Source organism: Rhinopithecus roxellana, chromosome 21 (assembly GCF_007565055.1).
Source record: "Rhinopithecus roxellana isolate Shanxi Qingling chromosome 21, ASM756505v1, whole genome shotgun sequence".
Classification (NCBI taxonomy): Eukaryota; Metazoa; Chordata; class Mammalia; order Primates; family Cercopithecidae; genus Rhinopithecus; species Rhinopithecus roxellana.
Genome location: NC_044569.1, coordinates 6,665,523 through 6,687,342, shown reverse-complemented (window position 1 = coordinate 6,687,342; position 21,820 = coordinate 6,665,523). Strand labels below are relative to the sequence as shown.

The window sequence follows — 21,820 nt, the reverse complement described above, 5'->3', positions numbered from 1 at the left end:
CTTGGTCTTCTTTCCCCTCTCATCTCAGAACACAGAGGAGAGGACCAGAAATGTTCTCTCCATATCTGAGCATTGTGAATTCCTCAGTGTGAAGGGGAGACCCCAGATCTGTGAGGCCAAGTACCTAAGTCTAGGATTTTATTACACTACTTCAAGATGGATTTTGAGCTTTACTAATAGGTCCTGCCCAAAATTGCACAGCCCCTTTTCTCTCAGTCCCTCATGTACATGGCAGCTATACATCTAAATCATGCTCATTTATTACCTACACCTTTTTATTGACTACCGTCTGAGTCACTCTCTAAATACAGTAGTCCTGCCTTAGCCTTGGGGGACATGTTCTAAGACTCCCAGTAGATGCTAAAACCTCAGATAGCACTGAACCCTGTGTACACTATGTGTGAATTTCTTTTTCCTTCTTTACAATTACACAGATAGAACAGTTGCTCTTACCTTAAAGCTTACCAACCTCAGTGTGCATTTTTTTCTTTCCTTATTAATAAAATTGAGAATTGTTACCATTCACTTAAAGGAAGCATTTTGTGGCTTCTCTCTGGCATATTCAAATTGCCAGCATCACTACTCTTTCACTTGGAGCCGTTAGAAAGTAAAATAAGAGTGACTTGAACACAGCACTGCAATACTGCAGTGAGACAGCTACTAACACAGTGAGACAGCTACTAAGACAGCTACTGCAACTGAGACAGCTACTAAGTGACTGACCACTGGGCAGGGAGTGTAGACAGCATGGCCCTGCTGGACAAAGGGATTCACATTCCAAGGGGAAGGACAGAGTGGGACAGCATGAGATATCATCCTTCTACTCAGAACAGTGTGTAACTTAAGACTTCTGAATCATTTCTGGAATTTTCCATTTAATATTTTTGGACTGTGGTTGACTGCAGGTAACTGAAATCTTGGAAATCATAGCCATGGATAAAGGAGAACTACTGTAAGCATATTTCACAATAACTAGAACCTTACTTAGCTTTCAGAACCAGGTACAGTAACTGTTGCATCTACCCAAGCCAGTTAAAGAAGCTACTTAAAGAGATACTTAGGACTTATAATCTGCCAAGATAGACTTGTGAGCTTTTGTTTACAAACAAGCTTTTGTTTACAAAAACAAGCTTTTGTTCTGTTATTACAGAACAGTCCTGTTGTGACTTTCAGTCAATAAAGTGAGCCAGCACAGTCCTTCTAGATAGAAGCATGACTCCTGTGTTAGCATAAGGTAGAAATAATAAAATAAGTAATTTGATTAAAAATTATTATTTGAATGAATCTGACCATGTTTCAGAAAAGCACAGGCTGAGTCACTCTGATGCTTAGAGTTCACTTCTGATTCTGACCAGGAGCAAGCTCTTCCTGCCCGTGCAGCGCTCTGACCGGTTCACTTTTTCATGGAAACCAGAGAGCTTTACCACTCACCAGTTAAGCTTTGTCAAAGGAGACAGGCCACTTATAAAAGTGCTGTTGTGGCAAGAAAGATATCCTTTAGAAGGAGTTAAGATTATTTAATATTCCGAGAATATTAGGAAATTATAGTTTGGACTTAAGAGTAAATCACATCAAAGGGGCTGGGCATGGGGGCTCACGCCTGTACTCCCAGCACTTGGGAGGCTGAAGCTGGCGGATCATTTGAGGCCAAGAGTTCAAGACCAGCCTGGCCAACATGAAGAGACCTTTTCTCTACCGAAAATACAAAAATTAGCTGGGCATGGTGGTCTGTGCCTGTAGTCCCAGCTACTCAAGGAGAATCGTTTGAACCCAAAAGGCAGAGGTTGCAGTGAGCTGAGATTGTGCCACTGCACTGCAGCCTGGGCTGCAGAGCAAGACTGTCAGAAAAAGGAAGGAAAGGAGGGAGGGAGGGAGGGATGAGGAAGGAAGGAAGGAAGGAAGGAGGAGGAAGGAAGGAAGGAAGGAAGGAAGGAAGAAAGGAAGGAAAGAAGAAAGGAAAGGAAAGGAAGGAAAGGAAAGAAAGGAAAGAAGGAAGGAAAGGAAAGGAAGGAAAGGAAGGAAGGAAAGGGGGAGGAGAGAGAGATGGGAAGAAGAAGAAAGAAAGAGAAGAAAGACGGAAGGAACGGAAATGAAGGAAGGAAAGGAAGCGAAGGTAAGGGAAGGAAGGGAAAGGAAGGAAGGAAAGGAAGAGGAAGGAAAGGAAGGAAGGAAGGAAGGAAGGAAGGAAGGAAGGAACGGAAAGGGGGAAAGGGAAGGAAAAGGGAAAGGAAACGGGGGAGGGAGAGAGCGAGAGGGAGGAACAGAAAGGGAAAAGAAGGAAGGCAGGAGGAAGGAAAGAAGACGGAAGGGAAGAAGGAAGGAGGAAGAAAGAAGGGAAGAAAGAAAAGTAAATAATGTTGATCATGCCACTGCACTCCAGCCTGAGCTACAGTGCAAGACTCTGTCAGAGAAAGAAAGGAGGGAGAGAGACAGAGAGAGGAGGAAGGAAGGAAGGAAGGAAGGAAGGAAGGAAGGAAGGAAGGAAGGAAGGAAGGAAGGAAAGGAAAGGAAAGGAAATGTCAAAATCCTTCTTTACACTAATTTAATCAAAAGGTAGACAAAAGCCACAGTTCCCTCCAAGTCTCAATTTATGATAATGTGTCATCATGACTTGGGATTCTTATATCATCTTATTCAGATTTTGGTTTTCTTAGAATTCATCCACTATAATTACTTTGCAGCCTCTCATTCCAACCTGAAAGTTACAAGATATGCTTTAAATGTAATGTTTAAAAAAGGTACGCTCTTGTCTGTACTTCCTGTTTTGCAGATTTAAGGAAACAATGGCACCTGGTGATTGACCGCCTCACTGTGTCTTCTTAAAGTTCTGGAGTATTTCCACAAGCTGCAGGTGTTATGTGGTGGTTTTGGAGTTGCACATCATCAAAATCGTTCCTCTTACATTATCTGGGTTTCCGTGAAAGAGGCAAGTGAACATTTCTCCTATCATCAGGCTGAATAGAAGCACAGTAGGTCATGATTTTCCTTTTCCAGCTGTCCATGATTTTTTTTAATGTAATCCCCATTACATTAGGGTATCAAGACTCCAACATAAGTACTTACACTTATAGAAATCCAAGGGTCAGGAGCACTGAGAAAAAGGAAAGAGGCTCATGGCTGAGTTTCTCATTGGCTTGGTCATATTACAAACGCTACTTATTTTCATCTAGTCCTTAGGGAAGTGTGTGAGAGCAGGCTGCCCTGCTGCCCCTGCCTATGGGAATCTATCTCCCTAAATTCTCCAAGGAAAACAGGAGCATTCCAGTTTACGTTACCAAGGAGAAAGCTCAGTTTCCAAAATCTAATAAAATCTTTAGTAGAGCTCACCTTGTTTACTATTGGATTTCTTGAGAGAGAACACAAAGTCTTCAGCCATGCACCTGTACTGCACTTCTGTTTTCTTGATTGTAAAGAAGAGAGTCATCATCCAGCCAAAAGATTATTTAATGTTCACTGCAGAGAAATTAGCTTTCTTTCCTTTTTTTCAACAAATAGTGTTTGCATACTTCTGTATGCCTGGACTATTTCTGAGTTGGTTACAATTCAAGAAGTCTTTACCCTCTAAAAATTAATCAAGGAAGTACTGCGTATAATCTTTAAAAAGTTACATATATAACAGTAAAATATCACAGCTACAACACTACAACCCTAAAACGTTTCACAAATAGGTAGCTAAGAGATGAACCTTAATTTGAGCTCTATAGTCTAAACTAGAACTTCTGCCCCAGTTCATACAAACCGTCTGAAATGGGCAGGGGATCACTGCCAAGTGGGAATGAAAACAGAAGCCCCTCTCTGTGAGATTGGTGGGGGAAAGGGCAGTGACTCCATTCTTTTTTTTTTTTTTTTTTTTTGATTTTAATTATTTTCAAAATAGTTACTTTTATTCCTTTAAGTAATTTTTTTATTATTATTATACTTTAAGTTCTAGGGTGCACATGCACAATGTGCAGGTTTGTTACACATGTATACATGTGCCATGTTGGTGTGCTGCACCCATTAACTCGTCATTTACATTAGATATATCTCCTAATGCTATCGCTCCCCTGTTTCCCCACTCCACAACAGGCCCTGGTGTGTGATGTTCCCCTTCCTGTGTCCAAGTGATCTCATTGTTCAGATCCCACCTATGAGTGAGAACATGCGGTGTTTGGTTTTTTGTCCTTGAGATACTTTGCTGAGAATGATGGTTTCCAGCTTCATCCACATCCCTACAAAGGACATGAACTCATCTGTTTTTATGGCTGTGTAGTGTTCCATGGTGTATATGTGCCACATTTTCTTAATCCAATCTGTCATTGATGGACATTTGGATGGGTTCCGAGCTTTTGCTATTGTGAATAGTGCCACAATAAACATACGTGTGCATGTGTCTCTATAGCAACATGATTTATAATCCTTTGGGTATATACCCAGTAATGGCATGATTGAGTCAAATGTTATTTCTAATTCCAGATCCTTGAGGAATCACCACACTGTTTTCCACAATGGTTGAACTAGTTTACAGTCCCACCAACAGTGTAAAAGTGTTCCTATTTCTCCACATCCTCTCCAGCACCTGTTGTATCCTGACATTTTAATGATCGCCATTCTAACTGGTGTGAAATAGTATCTCATTGTGGTTTTGATTTGCGTTTCTCTGATGGCGAGTGATGATGAGCATTTTTTCAAGTGTCTCTTGGCTGTATAAATGTCTTCTTTTGACAAGTGTCTGTTCATATGCTTTGCCCACTTTTTGATGGTTTTTTTTTTTTTTTCTTGTAAGTTTGAGTTCTTTGTAGATTCTGGATATTAGGGCAGTGGCTGCATTCTTAAGTCATGGGGCATATACATGAAATGGAGCCCAAATCTATCCTAATATTTGTATTCATTGAGAGCAAAAGTTTAAGCATTTTAACTGTAGAGGTGAATTGAACAGTTCAGATAAAAATTTGAGGGCTAGGGTATTAAAGAGAAATAGAAAAGAACAAGAGAAGGCATTTGACAAAAAATGCACAAAGACCATTTCTGAAGAAATCCAATCTGAGGTACAGATGCCTTCTGATTCATGAGAAGCTGTGCTGTGGGGTGTGAAGGCGTGTTCAGACAGTGTAATGATGGGAGTGGGCATTGGGGGAACGGGAAATTCATGGGAGTCAGACACAGAGAATCTGCTGTCATAAATCGATCCTGTTGTACAATCCATCCATCAGAAAAGGGTTAAAGGATGCAATTTCTTATAGATCCTAAACAAAAGGCAGACAACTTTTTTCATTATCCTTAATGAGTCCCCAGACATAAACTTGTTAACAGACCATTAAGTAAACAAAATATCTAGTTACCTTGTTACACTCTTAGGAAAACAGCCTTCCATGGAGTATCGCCACTCCCTTCTCTGTGATTGACACATTGTGCAGACTTTCAGAATTTTCATTCCTGGCCGGGCGCGGTGGCTCAAACCTGTAATCCCAGCATTTTGGGAGGCCGAGACGGGCGGATCACGAGGTCAGGAGATCGAGACCATCCTGGCTAACACGGTGAAAACCCGTCTCTACTAAAAACTACAAAAAACTAGCCGGGCGAGGTGGCAGGCGCCTGTAGTCCCAGCTACTCAGGAGGCTGAGGCAGGAGAATGGCATAAACCCAGGAGGCAGAGCTTGCAGTGAGCTGAAATCCGGCCACTGCACTCCAGCCTGGGTGACAGAGCAAGACTCCGTCTCAAAAAAAAAAAAAAAAAAAAAAAAAAAAAAAAGAATTTTCATTCCTAATTTCATGTCTCTCACCTTTAACTTTAAAACAAGTGAGAGACACATTAAGCGTAGAAATCCTGCTCCTTCTGCTGCCAAATCCCATTGCTGTAAGATTGTTTCGGCCACTCGTGTTGTAGGTGATGTCACCTCACTTGCATGGGGGTTTCTGGCCCTGAAGCTTTGGTCTCTGGGTTCTTGACAGTGTGTGCATCGCTGGCTCTGTCTAATGTGATTGGCACACTGAGCGATCAATTTGGTGACATGCAATCAAAAGACTTCTCTTCAGACCTTTATTGTCCCTTTAAAATGCATCCTATAGGGAAACTTTCCTCCATGTGCCTGAACTCAGCGCACTTTCTGATCATTCCTAAGAAATACAAAATCCTACAGTGACTTAATTGAGCAAAATCTCACTTCAGTAGTTAAAATTGTGGAGTCACAGAGAATCATTGAGACTTGAGTCCCTCCCCAGGTGGAAGATCCTCCTTTCCTACCTGATCCTTTCTTTCTCACCCACACCTCCTTCCTTCCTAACTTCTGTAAGGAAGTTTTTTATTAAAAAAAAAAATCCACCTTACAGAGGCTCTTTATTCCTTCTTTTGTTTTATTCTTTCCTGGGCTGGAGCTCAGACTTACAGGCTTAGGGCATGGCCCCCTGGGATGGGGATGTTGTGACTTGGCCTGTGCCATCCCATGATGGCCTCCTGCTCTGGGCTGGCAGCTGGTGGATAAACCTGCCCTTGCCCTCCTGGAGGCTCCTCGGTGGGGCATCCCACTGGCACTCTTGGCCGGCACTGGCACCCAGCCCCTGGTTGCCCAGCCCCTGGTTGCCCAGCTCCTTCTCCTCCTGGACTTCTCTGTGGAGTCCTGCTGCCCTTCCAGACAGCCTTCCCTGCAGCCTCGGAGCAGCTCTGGGCGCTCTGTGCCTTCCCATCAGGCTCAGGAGCTGCCATCACAAAGGCCCTGCTCTGCTTGCACACATGGGAGCCCGACAGAGAGACTCCGCACCCTGTAGCCAGAGCTCTTCATCTCTCAGGCCCCACGGGTACCAGTGCCCAAGCTCTGTACCCAAGATCCAGGTGCACGCATCGGGCTCCGAGTGATTAGCTCCTCACTCGGGCTGTGTGCAGAGGACATTCTCCTCCCTGCATCTCCACCTGCCCCATCATCTTGGCCGCTCTCGGGGCTCCGCAGGCTCTCCAGCAGGGAGAAGCCAGCCTGGAAGTGCGGAGTGGGGCGTGGAAATGAACCTACATGAGAGTCTTGACACTGCCGGGTCCTCTCTCCGTGAAGGAGGACGTGCCCGTGGGTGTCGCCGTTGCCGTGAAGGTCTGACACACGCAGGCGTGTGGGTCTCGTTCACTTCCGCGCAGAAGAGCAGAGCGACACCCCGGAGAAAAGCTGCATCCCCCGCGACATGGCCTGACGATGGATTCCTGCATCCTGCAACATGTGCGGAGTCGCCACTGTGGCCGCTCTGGAAGCGGGCGAGGAGAGCGGGGTCACGGTGCTGGCGTTCCACGCCTCCCTGGAAGTCTCTGGGTCCCCGCAGGGTTCAGGAATCCAACAGCCAACCTGCTGAGGCTTTCGGGGGCCGGAGAGACGTGAGCAACCCGGCCCCCTGGCAGACGGCAGAGCAACGTGGAATCCGAAATCACGCTTCAGTCGTCCTGAGTGTGGCCCCTGTGTGGACGGGGCTGCCCGCCTCGCGCTGCAGTGCAGGGCTCAGCCTGGGGACCGCAGGTCTGTCAAGCATGAGGGTGCAAACCGGACGGCCACCCGAGTCTGGGTCACTCTCGCCTTGGCAGACATCGCCCGTTCCTCGGGGTGTGAGTGCCCCGCCGCCCGACGCGGCGGTTGTGGGCCCAGCCCTCTGCCCGCGCTGGGGGCTGGCCTTTTTCCCGGCGTGCGGGGGCGTGGGGGAGGGCCGGTCCTGTTGCTCCTGGAGGCCGAAGAAGGCTTTTCCTCTCTGCTGGAGTCCCTCTCTCCCTTGCTCCCTCCCGCCCCCACTCTGTCCTTCCGTTGCTCCGTCTTTCCAGCCGTTCCTTTCTCCCTCCCTCTCTCCGTCCGTCCGTCCGTCCCTCCCTCCCTCCCTTCCAACGTCCCTCCTCCTCCGTCCATCCCTCTAGGTCTTGCTTTCCCCTTTCCATCTCTGCCTGCCTTCCCTCCCGCCTGGAAGGGTCAGCATCCCCGCTGCGTGTGGGATCTGGGGTGTGCAGGTAGCCGCCAGGTGTTCCATGGTGACAGCGGGGAGGCTGCAGGGGCACGGGTGGGCGAGTGACGGTGGAGCGGAGGCACAGAGGAGGCGAGCCGCGGGAGGGAGAGCAGGCCTGGAGGCTGCCCGGACCCGGTGTTTCGCGGCACGGAGGTCTGCAGCCAGCAGCCCAGCGCAGAAGGCTGTGGCGGCGGGGGCGGGGGTGGGGGTGGTGTGTGTGGGTGTGAGGGTGTGTGGTTGTGTGGGTGTGTTGGTGCGCGTGCGTGTGTGTGCGCGCGAGCGCGGGGTTGGGGAGTGGGGTGGGGGATCAAGCTGGGGTCGCGTGGTGGAAACGCAGGAGAGCTCTGCCTGGGCGGCTCCCGGAGCCTAGGCGGCTGCACGCACACCCGCGCATGAGCAGTAGACGGCCCCCTCCTGGCACCCGGGAGGGCTCTGGGACCCCGGGGAGGCTCAGTTCTCCACGATGTGGAGTCTCTCGCCGCCGCCGCCGCCGCCGCCGCCAGGCCCAGACCCGAAAGGCAGGAATGCCAGGCTGGTCAGCCCGGAGGGAAAACAGGCCTCTCCACACCGAGGCAGGTGCTCTCCGCGAAAGGGAGGCCACCGCCCCGCCCCCGATCCCGTCCCCACCCGGCGTCCTAAAGCTCCTCCAGCAGAGCCCGGTATTCCTCCTCGCTGAGGAGCAGCGGTTCCAGCACAGCGGGCTCTCCCACGTCCTGCAGCTCCGTCGGGGCCTCGCTTTCTAGGAAAGACCGCGCCTGCTGCAGAAACTCCGGGGTCTCCAGGAGCTCATCCAGCAGGCTGGAGGGGAGTGCAGACGAGCGCCCGGGCTCCCGGAGCGGCGGGGAGGACGCCCGGATGTCTTGCACCTGCTCCTGCGGCGCGGAGGCCTCCGGGGGCGCGGGCCCCTGAGGTGGAGCTGCCCCGACTTGGGCCTCCCACGCCCCCCTGGCGACCTGGGGCCCCTGGCCCCAGCCCCCCACGGACTCCCCTGGGACGTGGGCGGCGCAGGCACACCCTGGCCCTGCGGCTCAGCTGGAGCGGGCCCAGGCTGTCCCACCGAGCAAGGGCCCGGCAGGCTGTGGTGCTGCGGGTCCTGATCCCCCCGGCACTGGCTGGGGCGCGGGAGCCACCCCGGGGGAGTCTGAGGGTGGGAGAGCGCCCCTTCCGGGGTAGCCAGGGCAGCGAAAGGAAAATCCCAATCCCCGCCTACCGGCGGGGGAAGGGAGAACCCTGCTGCCTGCGCAGCCTGGCTGGGCCGGAGAGGGGCGACGGCCCCTGCTCCCTGGCTCACGAAAGCCCCCTGTGGGAGAGTCCTCGTCGCGCAGGGCATGTGGGGTGCGGGAAGCCCCGTTACCCACGTCCCGGTGTGGGTGAGGGCGACCGGCGAGGGAGCGGGGGGACACCCGCCGGGGGCCGCGTTGCACGGCCCGCCTGCCTGCGCCGGTGCCCTGCCACCCTGGCCTGGGTGCCTGGCCCTCCGGTTCTGAAACCAAATCTGAATCCGGGACTCCGGGAGGCCCGTCTCTCTGGCCAGTTCTTCCCGGGTGGCGATGCCCGGAAAGCGATCCTGCTGGAAGGCTCGCAGGAGCAGGGCGGTCTGGGACCGGGTGACGGCGGTCCGCTTTCGCCTGCCTTCTTGCGGGCCGCGCTTGCCCGGCCAGGGCCGAGATTCCCGCCGGTGCTGCCTCAGCTGGCGCGATCTCTCGTTCTGAAACCAAATCTGGACCCTTGGCTCCGGAATGCCGATGGCCCGGGCCAGCTCTTCCCTGGTGGCGATGCCCGGGTACGGGTTCCGCTCAAAGCAGGCTCGCAGGGCCTCCCTTTGGCTCGGGGTCCAAACGAGCCTCCTTCGCCGTCCTCGTCCTCGGGCTTCCGCCGGGAGGGCGCCGTGGGCAGGTGTCGGGAGAGCCATCGCGGGGAGGCCTGGCCGGAATTTCGCGGACAGACACGGGCAGAGAGAAGCCGGCGGGCTCCCTCCCGTGGCCCTGAGTCGGCCTGTGCACGGCGGCGCGCAGGTCCAGCCAGGAGGCCGGCCCAGACGGCCAGCGGCCCTTCTAAAGGCACACAGGCTCCACCCCTTCTGGAGTGCGGGGGGTGGGGGGGAGCCCTGGGTCAGCCCGCCCTAGGAAGCCGGAAACCACAGGGCCCAGGGACCTGTGTCCTCTTTATGGGTGGGGCCAGCGAAGCCCAGGAAGGGGGCAGTGGGTGGGGAGGTAGGGGGTACGGTGCGGGGGGTGGGGGGGCCGGGGAGCCGGCTTCGGGGACTGGCGCTCTGAGCCTCTCCAGCGATTCTGCGGGGCCTGGAAGCCGCTCTCGGGGCTCCGCAGGCGTCTCCAGCAGGGAGAAGCCAGCCTGGAAGTGCGGAGTGGGGCGTGGAAATGAACCTACATGAGAGTCTTGACACTGCCGGGTCCTCTCTCCGTGAAGGAGGACGTGCCCGTGGGTGTCGCCGTTGCCGTGAAGGTCTGACACACGCAGGCGTGTGGGTCTCGTTCACTTCCGCGCAGAAGAGCAGAGCGACACCCCGGAGAAAAGCTGCATCCCCGCGACATGGCCTGACGATGGATTCCTGCATCCTGCAACATGTGCGGAGTCGCCACTGTGGCCGCTCTGGAAGCGGGCGAGGAGAGCGGGGTCACGGTGCTGGCGTTCCACGCCTCCCTGGAAGTTTCTGGGTCCCCGCAGGGTTCAGGAATCCAACAGCCAACCTGCTGAGGCTTTCGGGGGCCGGAGAGACGTGAGCAACCCGGCCCCCTGGCAGACGGCAGAGCAACGTGGAATCCGAAATCACGCTTCAGTCGTCCTGAGTGTGGCCCCTGTGTGGACGGGGCTGCCCGCCTCGCGCTGCAGTGCAGGGCTCAGCCTGGGGACCGCAGGTCTGTCAAGCATGAGGGTGCAAACCGGACGGCCACCCGAGTCTGGGTCACTCTCGCCTTGGCAGACATCGCCCGTTCCTCGGGGTGTGAGTGCCCCGCCGCCCGACGCGGCGGTTGTGGGCCCAGCCCTCTGCCCGCGCTGGGGGCTGGCCTTTTTCCCGGCGTGCGGGGGCGTGGGGGAGGGCCGGTCCTGTTGCTCCTGGAGGCCGAAGAAGGCTTTTCCTCTCTGCTGGAGTCCCTCTCTCCCTTGCTCCCTCCCGCCCCCACTCTGTCCTTCCGTTGCTCCGTCTTTCCAGCCGTTCCTTTCTCCCTCCCTCTCTCCGTCCGTCCGTCCGTCCCTCCCTCCCTCCCTTCCAACGTCCCTCCTCCTCCGTCCATCCCTCTAGGTCTTGCTTTCCCCTTTCCATCTCTGCCTGCCTTCCCTCCCGCCTGGAAGGGTCAGCATCCCCGCTGCGTGTGGGATCTGGGGTGTGCAGGTAGCCGCCAGGTGTTCCATGGTGACAGCGGGGAGGCTGCAGGGGCACGGGTGGGCGAGTGACGGTGGAGCGGAGGCACAGAGGAGGCGAGCCGCGGGAGGGAGAGCAGGCCTGGAGGCTGCCCGGACCCGGTGTTTCGCGGCACGGAGGTCTGCAGCCAGCAGCCCAGCGCAGAAGGCTGTGGCGGCGGGGGCGGGGGTGGGGGTGGTGTGTGTGGGTGTGAGGGTGTGTGGTTGTGTGGGTGTGTTGGTGCGCGTGCGTGTGTGTGCGCGCGAGCGCGGGGTTGGGGAGTGGGGCGGGGGATCAAGCTGGGGTCGGGTGTTGGAAAGGCAGGAGAGCTCTGCCTGGGCGGCTCCCGGAGCCTAGGCGGCTGCACGCACACCCGCGCATGAGCAGTAGACGGCCCCCTCCTGGCACCCGGGAGGGCTCTGGGACCCCGGGGAGGCTCAGTTCTCCACGATGTGGAGTCTCTCGCCGCCGCCGCCGCCGCCGCCAGGCCCAGACCCGAAAGGCAGGAATGCCAGGCTGGTCAGCCCGGAGGGAAAACAGGCCTCTCCACACCGAGGCAGGTGCTCTCCGCGAAAGGGAGGCCACCGCCCCGCCCCCGATCCCGTCCCCACCCGGCGTCCTAAAGCTCCTCCAGCAGAGCCCGGTATTCCTCCTCGCTGAGGAGCAGCGGTTCCAGCACAGCGGGCTCTCCCACGTCCTGCAGCTCCGTCGGGGCCTCGCTTTCTAGGAAAGACCGCGCCTGCTGCAGAAACTCCGGGGTCTCCAGGAGCTCATCCAGCAGGCTGGAGGGGAGTGCAGACGAGCGCCCGGGCTCCCGGAGCGGCGGGGAGGACGCCCGGATGTCTTGCACCTGCTCCTGCGGCGCGGAGGCCTCCGGGGGCGCGGGCCCCTGAGGTGGAGCTGCCCCGACTTGGGCCTCCCACGCCCCCCTGGCGACCTGGGGCCCCTGGCCCCAGCCCCCCCACGGACTCCCCTGGGACGTGGGCGGCGCAGGCACACCCTGGCCCTGCGGCTCAGCTGGAGCGGGCCCAGGCTGTCCCACCGAGCAAGGGCCCGGCAGGCTGTGGTGCTGCGGGTCCTGATCCCCCCGGCATTGGCTGGGGCGCGGGGGCCACCCCGGGGGAGCCCGAGGGTGGGAGAGCGCCCCTTCCGGGGTAGCCAGGGCAGCGAAAGGAAAATCCCAATCCCCGCCTACCGGCGGGGGAAGGGAGAACCCTGCTGCCTGCGCAGCCTGGCTGGGCCGGAGAGGGGCGACGGCCCCTGCTCCCTGGCTCACGAAAGCCCCCTGTGGGAGAGTCCTCGTCGCGCAGGGCATGTGGGGTGCGGGAAGCCCCGTTACCCACGTCCCGGTGTGGGTGAGGGCGACCGGCGAGGGAGCGGGGGGACACCCGCCGGGGGCCGCGTTGCACGGCCCGCCTGCCTGCGCCGGTGCCCTGCCACCCTGGCCTGGGTGCCTGGCCCTCCGGTTCTGAAACCAAATCTGAATCCGGGACTCCGGGAGGCCCGTCTCTCTGGCCAGTTCTTCCCGGGTGGCGATGCCCGGAAAGCGATCCTGCTGGAAGGCTCGCAGGAGCAGGGCGGTCTGGGACCGGGTGACGGCGGTCCGCTTTCGCCTGCCTTCTTGCGGGCCGCGCTTGCCCGGCCAGGGCCGAGATTCCCGCCGGTGCTGCCTCAGCTGGCGCGATCTCTCGTTCTGAAACCAAATCTGGACCCTTGGCTCCGGAATGCCGATGGCCCGGGCCAGCTCTTCCCTGGTGGCGATGCCCGGGTACGGGTTCCGCTCAAAGCAGGCTCGCAGGGCCTCCCTTTGGCTCGGGGTCCAAACGAGCCTCCTTCGCCGTCCTCGTCCTCGGGCTTCCGCCGGGAGGGCGCCGTCGGCAGGTGTCGGGAGAGCCATCGCGGGGAGGCCTGGCCGGAATTTCGCGGACAGACACGGGCAGAGAGAAGCCGGCGGGCTCCCTCCCGTGGCCCTGAGTCGGCCTGTGCACGGCGCGCAGGTCCAGCCAGGAGGCCGGCCCAGACGGCCAGCGGCCCTTCTAAAGGCACACAGGCTCCACCCCTTCTGGAGTGCGGGGGGTGGGGGGGAGCCCTGGGTCAGCCCGCCCTAGGAAGCCGGAAACCACAGGGCCCAGGGACCTGTGTCCTCTTTATGGGTGGGGCCAGCGAAGCCCAGGAAGGGGGCAGTGGGTGGGGAGGTAGGGGGTACGGTGCGGGGGGTGGGGGGGCCGGGGAGCCGGCTTCGGGGACTGGCGCTCTGAGCCTCTCCAGCGATTCTGCGGGGCCTGGAAGCCGCTCTCGGGGCTCCGCAGGCGTCTCCAGCAGGGAGAAGCCAGCCTGGAAGTGCGGAGTGGGGCGTGGAAATGAACCTACATGAGAGTCTTGACACTGCCGGGTCCTCTCTCCGTGAAGGAGGACGTGCCCGTGGGTGTCGCCGTTGCCGTGAAGGTCTGACACACGCAGGCGTGTGGGTCTCGTTCACTTCCGCGCAGAAGAGCAGAGCGACACCCCGGAGAAAAGCTGCATCCCCCGCGACATGGCCTGACGATGGATTCCTGCATCCTGCAACATGTGCGGAGTCGCCACTGTGGCCGCTCTGGAAGCGGGCGAGGAGAGCGGGGTCACGGTGCTGGCGTTCCACGCCTCCCTGGAAGTTTCTGGGTCCCCGCAGGGTTCAGGAATCCAACAGCCAACCTGCTGAGGCTTTCGGGGGCCGGAGAGACGTGAGCAACCCGGCCCCCTGGCAGACGGCAGAGCAACGTGGAATCCGAAATCACGCTTCAGTCGTCCTGAGTGTGGCCCCTGTGTGGACGGGGCTGCCCGCCTCGCGCTGCAGTGCAGGGCTCAGCCTGGGGACCGCAGGTCTGTCAACCATGAGGGTGCAAACCGGACGGCCACCCGAGTCTGGGTCACTCTCGCCTTGGCAGACATCGCCCGTTCCTCGGGGTGTGAGTGCCCCGCCGCCCGACGCGGCGGTTGTGGGCCCAGCCCTCTGCCCGCGCTGGGGGCTGGCCTTTTTCCCGGCGTGCGGGGGCGTGGGGGAGGGCCGGTCCTGTTGCTCCTGGAGGCCGAAGAAGGCTTTTCCTCTCTGCTGGAGTCCCTCTCTCCCTTGCTCCCTCCCGCCCCCACTCTGTCCTTCCGTTGCTCCGTCTTTCCAGCCGTTCCTTTCTCCCTCCCTCTCTCCGTCCGTCCGTCCGTCCCTCCCTCCCTCCCTTCCAACGTCCCTCCTCCTCCGTCCATCCCTCTAGGTCTTGCTTTCCCCTTTCCATCTCTGCCTGCCTTCCCTCCCGCCTGGAAGGGTCAGCATCCCCGCTGCGTGTGGGATCTGGGGTGTGCAGGTAGCCGCCAGGTGTTCCATGGTGACAGCGGGGAGGCTGCAGGGGCACGGGTGGGCGAGTGACGGTGGAGCGGAGGCACAGAGGAGGCGAGCCGCGGGAGGGAGAGCAGGCCTGGAGGCTGCCCGGACCCGGTGTTTCGCGGCACGGAGGTCTGCAGCCAGCAGCCCAGCGCAGAAGGCTGTGGCGGCGGGGGCGGGGGTGGGGGTGGTGTGTGTGGGTGTGAGGGTGTGTGGTTGTGTGGGTGTGTTGGTGCGCGTGCGTGTGTGTGCGCGCGAGCGCGGGGTTGGGGAGTGGGGTGGGGGATCAAGCTGGGGTCGGGTGGTGGAAAGGCAGGAGAGCTCTGCCTGGGCGGCTCCCGGAGCCTAGGCGGCTGCACGCACACCCGCGCATGAGCAGTAGACGGCCCCCTCCTGGCACCCGGGAGGGCTCTGGGACCCCGGGGAGGCTCAGTTCTCCACGATGTGGAGTCTCTCGCCGCCGCCGCCGCCGCCGCCAGGCCCAGACCCGAAAGGCAGGAATGCCAGGCTGGTCAGCCCGGAGGGAAAACAGGCCTCTCCACACCGAGGCAGGTGCTCTCCGCGAAAGGGAGGCCACCGCCCCGCCCCCGATCCCGTCCCCACCCGGCGTCCTAAAGCTCCTCCAGCAGAGCCCGGTATTCCTCCTCGCTGAGGAGCAGCGGTTCCAGCACAGCGGGCTCTCCCACGTCCTGCAGCTCCGTCGGGGCCTCGCTTTCTAGGAAAGACCGCGCCTGCTGCAGAAACTCCGGGGTCTCCAGGAGCTCATCCAGCAGGCTGGAGGGGAGTGCAGACGAGCGCCCGGGCTCCCGGAGCGGCGGGGAGGACGCCCGGATGTCTTGCACCTGCTCCTGCGGCGCGGAGGCCTCCGGGGGCGCGGGCCCCTGAGGTGGAGCTGCCCCGACTTGGGCCTCCCACGCCGCCCTGGCGACCTGGGGCCCCTGGCCCCAGCCCCCCCACGGACTCCCCTGGGACGTGGGCGGCGCAGGCACAGCCTGGCCCTGCGGCTCAGCTGGAGCGGGCCCAGGCTGTCCCACCGAGCAAGGGCCCGGCAGGCTGTGGTGCTGCGGGTCCTGATCCCCCCGGCATTGGCTGGGGCGCGGGGGCCACCCCGGGGGAGCCCGAGGGTGGGAGAGCGCCCCTTCCGGGGTAGCCAGGGCAGCGAAAGGAAAATCCCAATCCCCGCCTGCCAGCGGGGGAAGGGAGAACCCTGCTGCCTGCGCAGCCTGGCTGGGCCGGAGAGGGGCGACGGCCCCTTCTCCCTGGCTCACGAAAGCCCCCTGTGGGAGAGTCCTCGGCGCGCAGGGCATGTGGGGTGCGGGAAGCCCCGTTCCCCACGGCCCGGTGTGGGTGAAGGCGACCGGCGAGGGAGCGGGGGGACACCCGCCGGGGGCCGCGTTGCACGGCCCGCCTGCGTGCGCCGGTGCCCTGCCACCCTGGCCTGGGTGCCTGGCCCTCCGGTTCTGAAACCAAATCTGAATCCGGGACTCCGGGAGGCCCGTCTCTCTGGCCAGTTCTTCCCGGGTGGCGATGCCCGGAAAGCGATCCTGCTGGAAGGCTCGCAGGAGCAGGGCGGTCTGGGACCGGGTGACGGCGGTCCGCTTTCGCCTGCCTTCTTGCGGGCCGCGCTTGCCCGGCCAGGGCCGAGATTCCCGCCGGTGCTGCCTCAGCTGGCGCGATCTCTCGTTCTGAAACCAAATCTGGACCCTTGGCTCCGGAATGCCGATGGCCCGGGCCAGCTCTTCCCTGGTGGCGATGCCCGGGTACGGGTTCCGCTCAAAGCAGGCTCGCAGGGCCTCCCTTTGGCTCGGGGTCCAAACGAGCCTCCTTCGCCGTCCTCGTCCTCGGGCTTCCGCCGGGAGGGCGCCGTCGGCAGGTGTCGGGAGAGCCATCGCGGGGAGGCCTGGCCGGAATTTCGCGGACAGACACGGGCAGAGAGAAGCCGGCGGGCTCCCTCCCGTGGCCCTGAGTCGGCCTGTGCACGGCGCGCAGGTCCAGCCAGGAGGCCGGCCCAGACGGCCAGCGGCCCTTCTAAAGGCACACAGGCTCCACCCCTTCTGGAGTGCGGGGGGTGGGGGGGAGCCCTGGGTCAGCCCGCCCTAGGAAGCCGGAAACCACAGGGCCCAGGGACCTGTGTCCTCTTTATGGGTGGGGCCAGCGAAGCCCAGGAAGGGGGCAGTGGGTGGGGAGGTAGGGGGTACGGTGCGGGGGGTGGGGGGGCCGGGGAGCCGGCTTCGGGGACTGGCGCTCTGAGCCTCTCCAGCGATTCTGCGGGGCCTGGAAGCCGCTCTCGGGGCTCCGCAGGCGTCTCCAGCAGGGAGAAGCCAGCCTGGAAGTGTGGAGTGGGGCGTGGAAATGAACCTACATGAGAGTCTTGACACTGCCGGGTCCTCTCTCCGTGAAGGAGGACGTGCCCGTGGGTGTCGCCGTTGCCGTGAAGGTCTGACACACGCAGGCGTGTGGGTCTCGTTCCCTTCCGCGCAGAAGAGCAGAGCGACACCCCGGAGAAAAGCTGCATCCCCGGCGACATGGCCCGACGATGGATTCCTGCATCCTGCAACATGTGCGGAGTCGCCACTGTGGCCGCTCTGGAAGCCGGCGAGGAGAGCGGGGTCACGGTGCTGGCGTTCCACGCCTCCCTGGAAGTTTCTGGGTCCCCGCAGGGTTCAGGAATCCAACAGCCAACCTGGTGAGGCTTTCGGGGGCCGGAGAGACGTGAGCAACCCGGCCCCCTGGCAGACGGCAGAGCAACGTGGAATCCGAAATCACGCTTCAGTCGTCCTGAGTGTGGCCCCTGTGTGGACGGGGCTGCCCGCCTCGCGCTGCAGTGCAGGGCTCAGCCTGGGGACCGCAGGTCTGTCAAGCATGAGGGTGCAAACCGGACGGCCACCCGAGTCTGGGTCACTCTCGCCTTGGCAGACATCGCCCGTTCCTCGGGGTGTGAGTGCCCCGCCGCCCGACGCGGCGGTTGTGGGCCCAGCCCTCTGCCTGCGCTGGGGGCTGGCCTTTATCCCGGCGTGCGGGGGCGTGGGGGAGGGCCGGTCCTGTTGCTCCTGGAGGCCGAAGAAGGCTTTTCCTCTCTGCTGGAGTCCCTCTCTCCCTTGCTCCCTCCCGCCCCCACTCTGTCCTTCCGTTGCTCCGTCTTTCCAGCCGTTCCTTTCTCCCTCCCTCTCTCCGTCCGTCCGTCCGTCCCTCCCTCCCTCCCTTCCAACGTCCCTCCTCCTCCGTCCATCCCTCTAGGTCTTGCTTTCCCCTTTCCATCTCTGCCTGCCTTCCCTCCCGCCTGGAAGGGTCAGCATCCCCGCTGCGTGTGGGATCTGGGGTGTGCAGGTAGCCGCCAGGTGTTCCATGGTGACAGCGGGGAGGCTGCAGGGGCACGGGTGGGCGAGTGACGGTGGAGCGGAGGCACAGAGGAGGCGAGCCGCGGGAGGGAGAGCAGGCCTGGAGGCTGCCCGGACCCGGTGTTTCGCGGCACGGAGGTCTGCAGCCAGCAGCCCAGCGCAGAAGGCTGTGGCGGCGGGGGCGGGGGTGGGGGTGGTGTGTGTGGGTGTGAGGGTGTGTGGTTGTGTGGGTGTGTTGGTGCGCGTGCGTGTGTGTGCGCGCGAGCGCGGGGTTGGGGAGTGGGGTGGGGGATCAAGCTGGGGTCGGGTGTTGGAAAGGCAGGAGAGCTCTGCCTGGGCGGCTCCCGGAGCCTAGGCGGCTGCACGCACACCCGCGCATGAGCAGTAGACGGCCCCCTCCTGGCACCCGGGAGGGCTCTGGGACCCCGGGGAGGCTCAGTTCTCCACGATGTGGAGTCTCTCGCCGCCGCCGCCGCCGCCGCCAGGCCCAGACCCGAAAGGCAGGAATGCCAGGCTGGTCAGCCCGGAGGGAAAACAGGCCTCTCCACACCGAGGCAGGTGCTCTCCGCGAAAGGGAGGCCACCGCCCCGCCCCCGATCCCGTCCCCACCCGGCGTCCTAAAGCTCCTCCAGCAGAGCCCGGTATTCCTCCTCGCTGAGGAGCAGCGGTTCCAGCAAAGCGGGCTCTCCCACGTCCTGCAGCTCCGTCGGGGCCTCGCTTTCTGGGAAAGACCGCGCCTGCTGCAGAAACTCCGGGGTCTCCAGGAGCTCATCCAGCAGGCTGGAGGGGAGTGCAGACGAGCGCCCGGGCTCCCGGAGCGGCGGGGAGGACGCCCGGATGTCTTGCATCTGCTCCTGCGGCGCGGAGGCCTCTGGGGGCGCGGGCCCGTGAGGTGGAGCTGCCCCGACTTGGGCCTCCCACGCCGCCCTGGCGACCTGGGGCCCCTGGCCCCAGGTCCCCCACGGACTCCCCTGGGACGTGGGCGGCGCAGGCACACCCTGGCCCTGCGGCTCAGCTGGAGCGGGCCCAGGCTGTCCCACCGAGCAAGGGCCCGGCAGGCTGTGGTGCTGCGGGTCCTGATCCCCCCGGCACCGGCTGGGGCGCGGGAGCCACCCCGGGGGAGTCTGAGGGTGGGAGAGCTCCCCTTCCGGGGTAGCCAGGGCAGCGAAAGGAAAATCCCAATGCCCGCCTGCCGGCGGGGGAAGGGAGAACCCTGCTGCCTGCGCAGCCTGGCTGGGCGGGAGAGGGGCGAAGGCCCCTGCTCCCTGGCTCACGAAAGCCCCCTGTGGGAGAGTCCTCGGCGCGCAGGGCATGTGGGGTGCGGGAAGCCCCGTTCCCCACGCCCCGGTGTGGGTGAAGGCGACCGGCGAGGGAGCGGGGGGACACCCGCCGGGGGCCGCGTTGCACGGCCCGCCTGCCTGCGCCGGTGCCCTGCCACCCTGGCCTGGGTGCCTGGCCCTCCGGTTCTGAAACCAAATCTGAATCCGGGACTCCGGGAGGCCCGTCTCTCTGGCCAGTTCTTCCCGGGTGGCGATGCCCGGAAAGCGATCCTGCTGGAAGGCTCGCAGGAGCAGGGCGGTCTGGGACCGGGTGACGGCGGTCCGCTTTCGCCTGCCTTCTTGCGGGCCGCGCTTGCCCGGCCAGGGCCGAGATTCCCGCCGGTGCTGCCTCAGCTGGCGCGATCTCTCGTTCTGAAACCAAATCTGGACCCTTGGCTCCGGAATGCCGATGGCCCGGGCCAGCTCTTCCCTGGTGGCGATGCCCGGGTACGGGTTCCGCTCAAAGCAGGCTCGCAGGGCCTCCCTTTGGCTCGGGGTCCAAACGAGCCTCCTTCGCCGTCCTCGTCCTCGGGCTTCCGCCGGGAGGGCGCCGTCGGCAGGTGTCGGGAGAGCCATCGCGGGGAGGCCTGGCCGGAATTTCGCGGACAGACACGGGCAGAGAGAAGCCGGCGGGCTCCCGTGGCCCTGAGTCGGCCTGTGCACGGCGCGCAGGTCCAGCCAGGAGGCCGGCCCAGACGGCCAGCGGCCCTTATAAAGGCACACAGGCTCCACCCCTTCTGGAGTGCGGGGGGTGGGGGGGAGCCCTGGGTCAGCCCGCCCTAGGAAGCCGGAAACCACAGGGCCCAGGGACCTGTGTCCTCTTTATGGGTGGGGCCAGCGAAGCCCAGGAAGGGGGCAGTGGGTGGGGAGGTAGGGGGTACGGTGCGGGGGGTGGGGGGGCCGGGGAGCCGGCTTCGGGGACTGGCGCTCTGAGCCTCTCCAGCGATTCTGCGGGGCCTGGAAGCCGCTCTCGGGGCTCCGCAGGCGTCTCCAGCAGGGAGAAGCCAGCCTGGAAGTGCGGAGTGGGGCGTGGAAATGAACCTACATGAGAGTCTTGACACTGCCGGGTCCTCTCTCCGTGAAGGAGGACGTGCCCGTGGGTGTCGCCGTTGCCGTGAAGGTCTGACACACGCAGGCGTGTGGGTCTCGTTCACTTCCGCGCAGAAGAGCAGAGCGACACCCCGGAGAAAAGCTGCATCCCCCGCGACATGGCCTGACGATGGATTCCTGCATCCTGCAACATGTGCGGAGTCGCCACTGTGGCCGCTCTGGAAGCGGGCGAGGAGAGCGGGGTCACGGTGCTGGCGTTCCACGCCTCCCTGGAAGTCTCTGGGTCCCCGCAGGGTTCAGGAATCCAACAGCCAACCTGCTGAGGCTTTCGGGGGCCGGAGAGACGTGAGCAACCCGGCCCCCTGGCAGACGGCAGAGCAACGTGGAATCCGAAATCACGCTTCAGTCGTCCTGAGTGTGACCCCTGTGTGGACGGGGCTGCCCGCCTCGCGCTGCAGTGCAGGGCTCAGCCTGGGGACCGCAGGTCTGTCAACCATGAGGGTGCAAACCGGACGGCCACCCGAGTCTGGGTCACTCTCGCCTTGGCAGACATCGCCCGTTCCTCGGGGTGTGAGTGCCCCGCCGCCCGAAGCGGCGGTTGTGGGCCCAGCCCTCTGCCCGCTCTGGGGGCTGGCCTTTTTCCCGGCGTGCGGGGGCGTGGGGGAGGGCCGGTCCTGTTGCTCCTGGAGGCCGAAGAAGGCTTTTCCTCTCTGCTGGAGTCCCTCTCTCCCTTGCTCCCTCCCGCCCCCACTCTGTCCTTCCGTTGCTCCGTCTTTCCAGCCGTTCCTTTCTCCCTCCCTCTCTCCGTCCGTCCGTCCGTCCCTCCCTCCCTCCCTTCCAACGTCCCTCCTCCTCCGTCCATCCCTCTAGGTCTTGCTTTCCCCTTTCCATCTCTGCCTGCCTTCCCTCCCGCCTGGAAGGGTCAGCATCCCCGCTGCGTGTGGGATCTGGGGTGTGCAGGTAGCCGCCAGGTGTTCCATGGTGACAGCGGGGAGGCTGCAGGGGCACGGGTGGGCGAGTGACGGTGGAGCGGAGGCACAGAGGAGGCGAGCCGCGGGAGGGAGAGCAGGCCTGGAGGCTGCCCGGACCCGGTGTTTCGCGGCACGGAGGTCTGCAGCCAGCAGCCCAGCGCAGAAGGCTGTGGCGGCGGGGGCGGGGGTGGGGGTGGTGTGTGTGGGTGTGAGGGTGTGTGGTTGTGTGGGTGTGTTGGTGCGCGTGCGTGTGTGTGCGCGCGAGCGCGGGGTTGGGGAGTGGGGTGGGGGATCAAGCTGGGGTCGGGTGGTGGAAAGGCAGGAGAGCTCTGCCTGGGCGGCTCCCGGAGCCTAGGCGGCTGCACGCACACCCGCGCATGAGCAGTAGACGGCCCCCTCCTGGCACCCGGGAGGGCTCTGGGACCCCGGGGAGGCTCAGTTCTCCACGATGTGGAGTCTCTCGCCGCCGCCGCCGCCGCCGCCAG

General features: G+C 61.4%; 4 protein-coding genes across 4 annotated transcripts; all 4 read right to left on the bottom strand.

Moving 5' to 3' along the window:
• Window positions 1-8,579: 8,579 nt before the first annotated feature.
• Window positions 8,580-9,871, bottom strand: LOC115895533 (double homeobox protein 4C-like). Its single transcript, XM_030926193.1, is given in 2 exon segments — window positions 8,580-8,920; window positions 8,923-9,871. Coding segments are annotated over 2 exon segments (1,275 nt in total). The 5' UTR covers window positions 9,857-9,871.
• A 2,053-nt stretch (window positions 9,872-11,924) lies between these two features.
• LOC115895522 (double homeobox protein 4C-like) lies at window positions 11,925-13,244 on the bottom strand. Its single transcript, XM_030926174.1, has one exon. It carries the CDS (start codon window positions 13,200-13,202, stop codon window positions 11,925-11,927), a length of 1,278 nt encoding a protein of 425 aa, XP_030782034.1. The 5' UTR covers window positions 13,203-13,244.
• A 2,024-nt stretch (window positions 13,245-15,268) lies between these two features.
• LOC115895520 (double homeobox protein 4C-like) lies at window positions 15,269-16,587 on the bottom strand. The gene has a single exon (XM_030926152.1). The coding sequence runs from the start codon at window positions 16,544-16,546 to the stop codon at window positions 15,269-15,271; it is 1,278 nt and encodes a 425-aa protein (XP_030782012.1). The 5' UTR covers window positions 16,547-16,587.
• Window positions 16,588-18,510: 1,923 nt separating this feature from the next.
• On the bottom strand, window positions 18,511-19,987 carry LOC104672900 (double homeobox protein 4C-like). Its single transcript, XM_010376763.2, has one exon. It carries the CDS (start codon window positions 19,888-19,890, stop codon window positions 18,613-18,615), a length of 1,278 nt encoding a protein of 425 aa, XP_010375065.2. The 5' UTR covers window positions 19,891-19,987; the 3' UTR covers window positions 18,511-18,612.
• Window positions 19,988-21,820: the final 1,833 nt, after the last annotated feature.

Excerpts from the sequence above, each read along its gene's own strand:
- LOC115895520 (XM_030926152.1), bottom strand. The coding sequence starts at position 16,546 with ATGGCTCTCCCGACACCTGCCGACGGCGCCCTCCCGGCGGAAGCCCGA.
- LOC115895522 (XM_030926174.1), bottom strand. The coding sequence starts at position 13,202 with ATGGCTCTCCCGACACCTGCCGACGGCGCCCTCCCGGCGGAAGCCCGA.
- LOC104672900 (XM_010376763.2), bottom strand. The coding sequence starts at position 19,890 with ATGGCTCTCCCGACACCTGCCGACGGCGCCCTCCCGGCGGAAGCCCGA.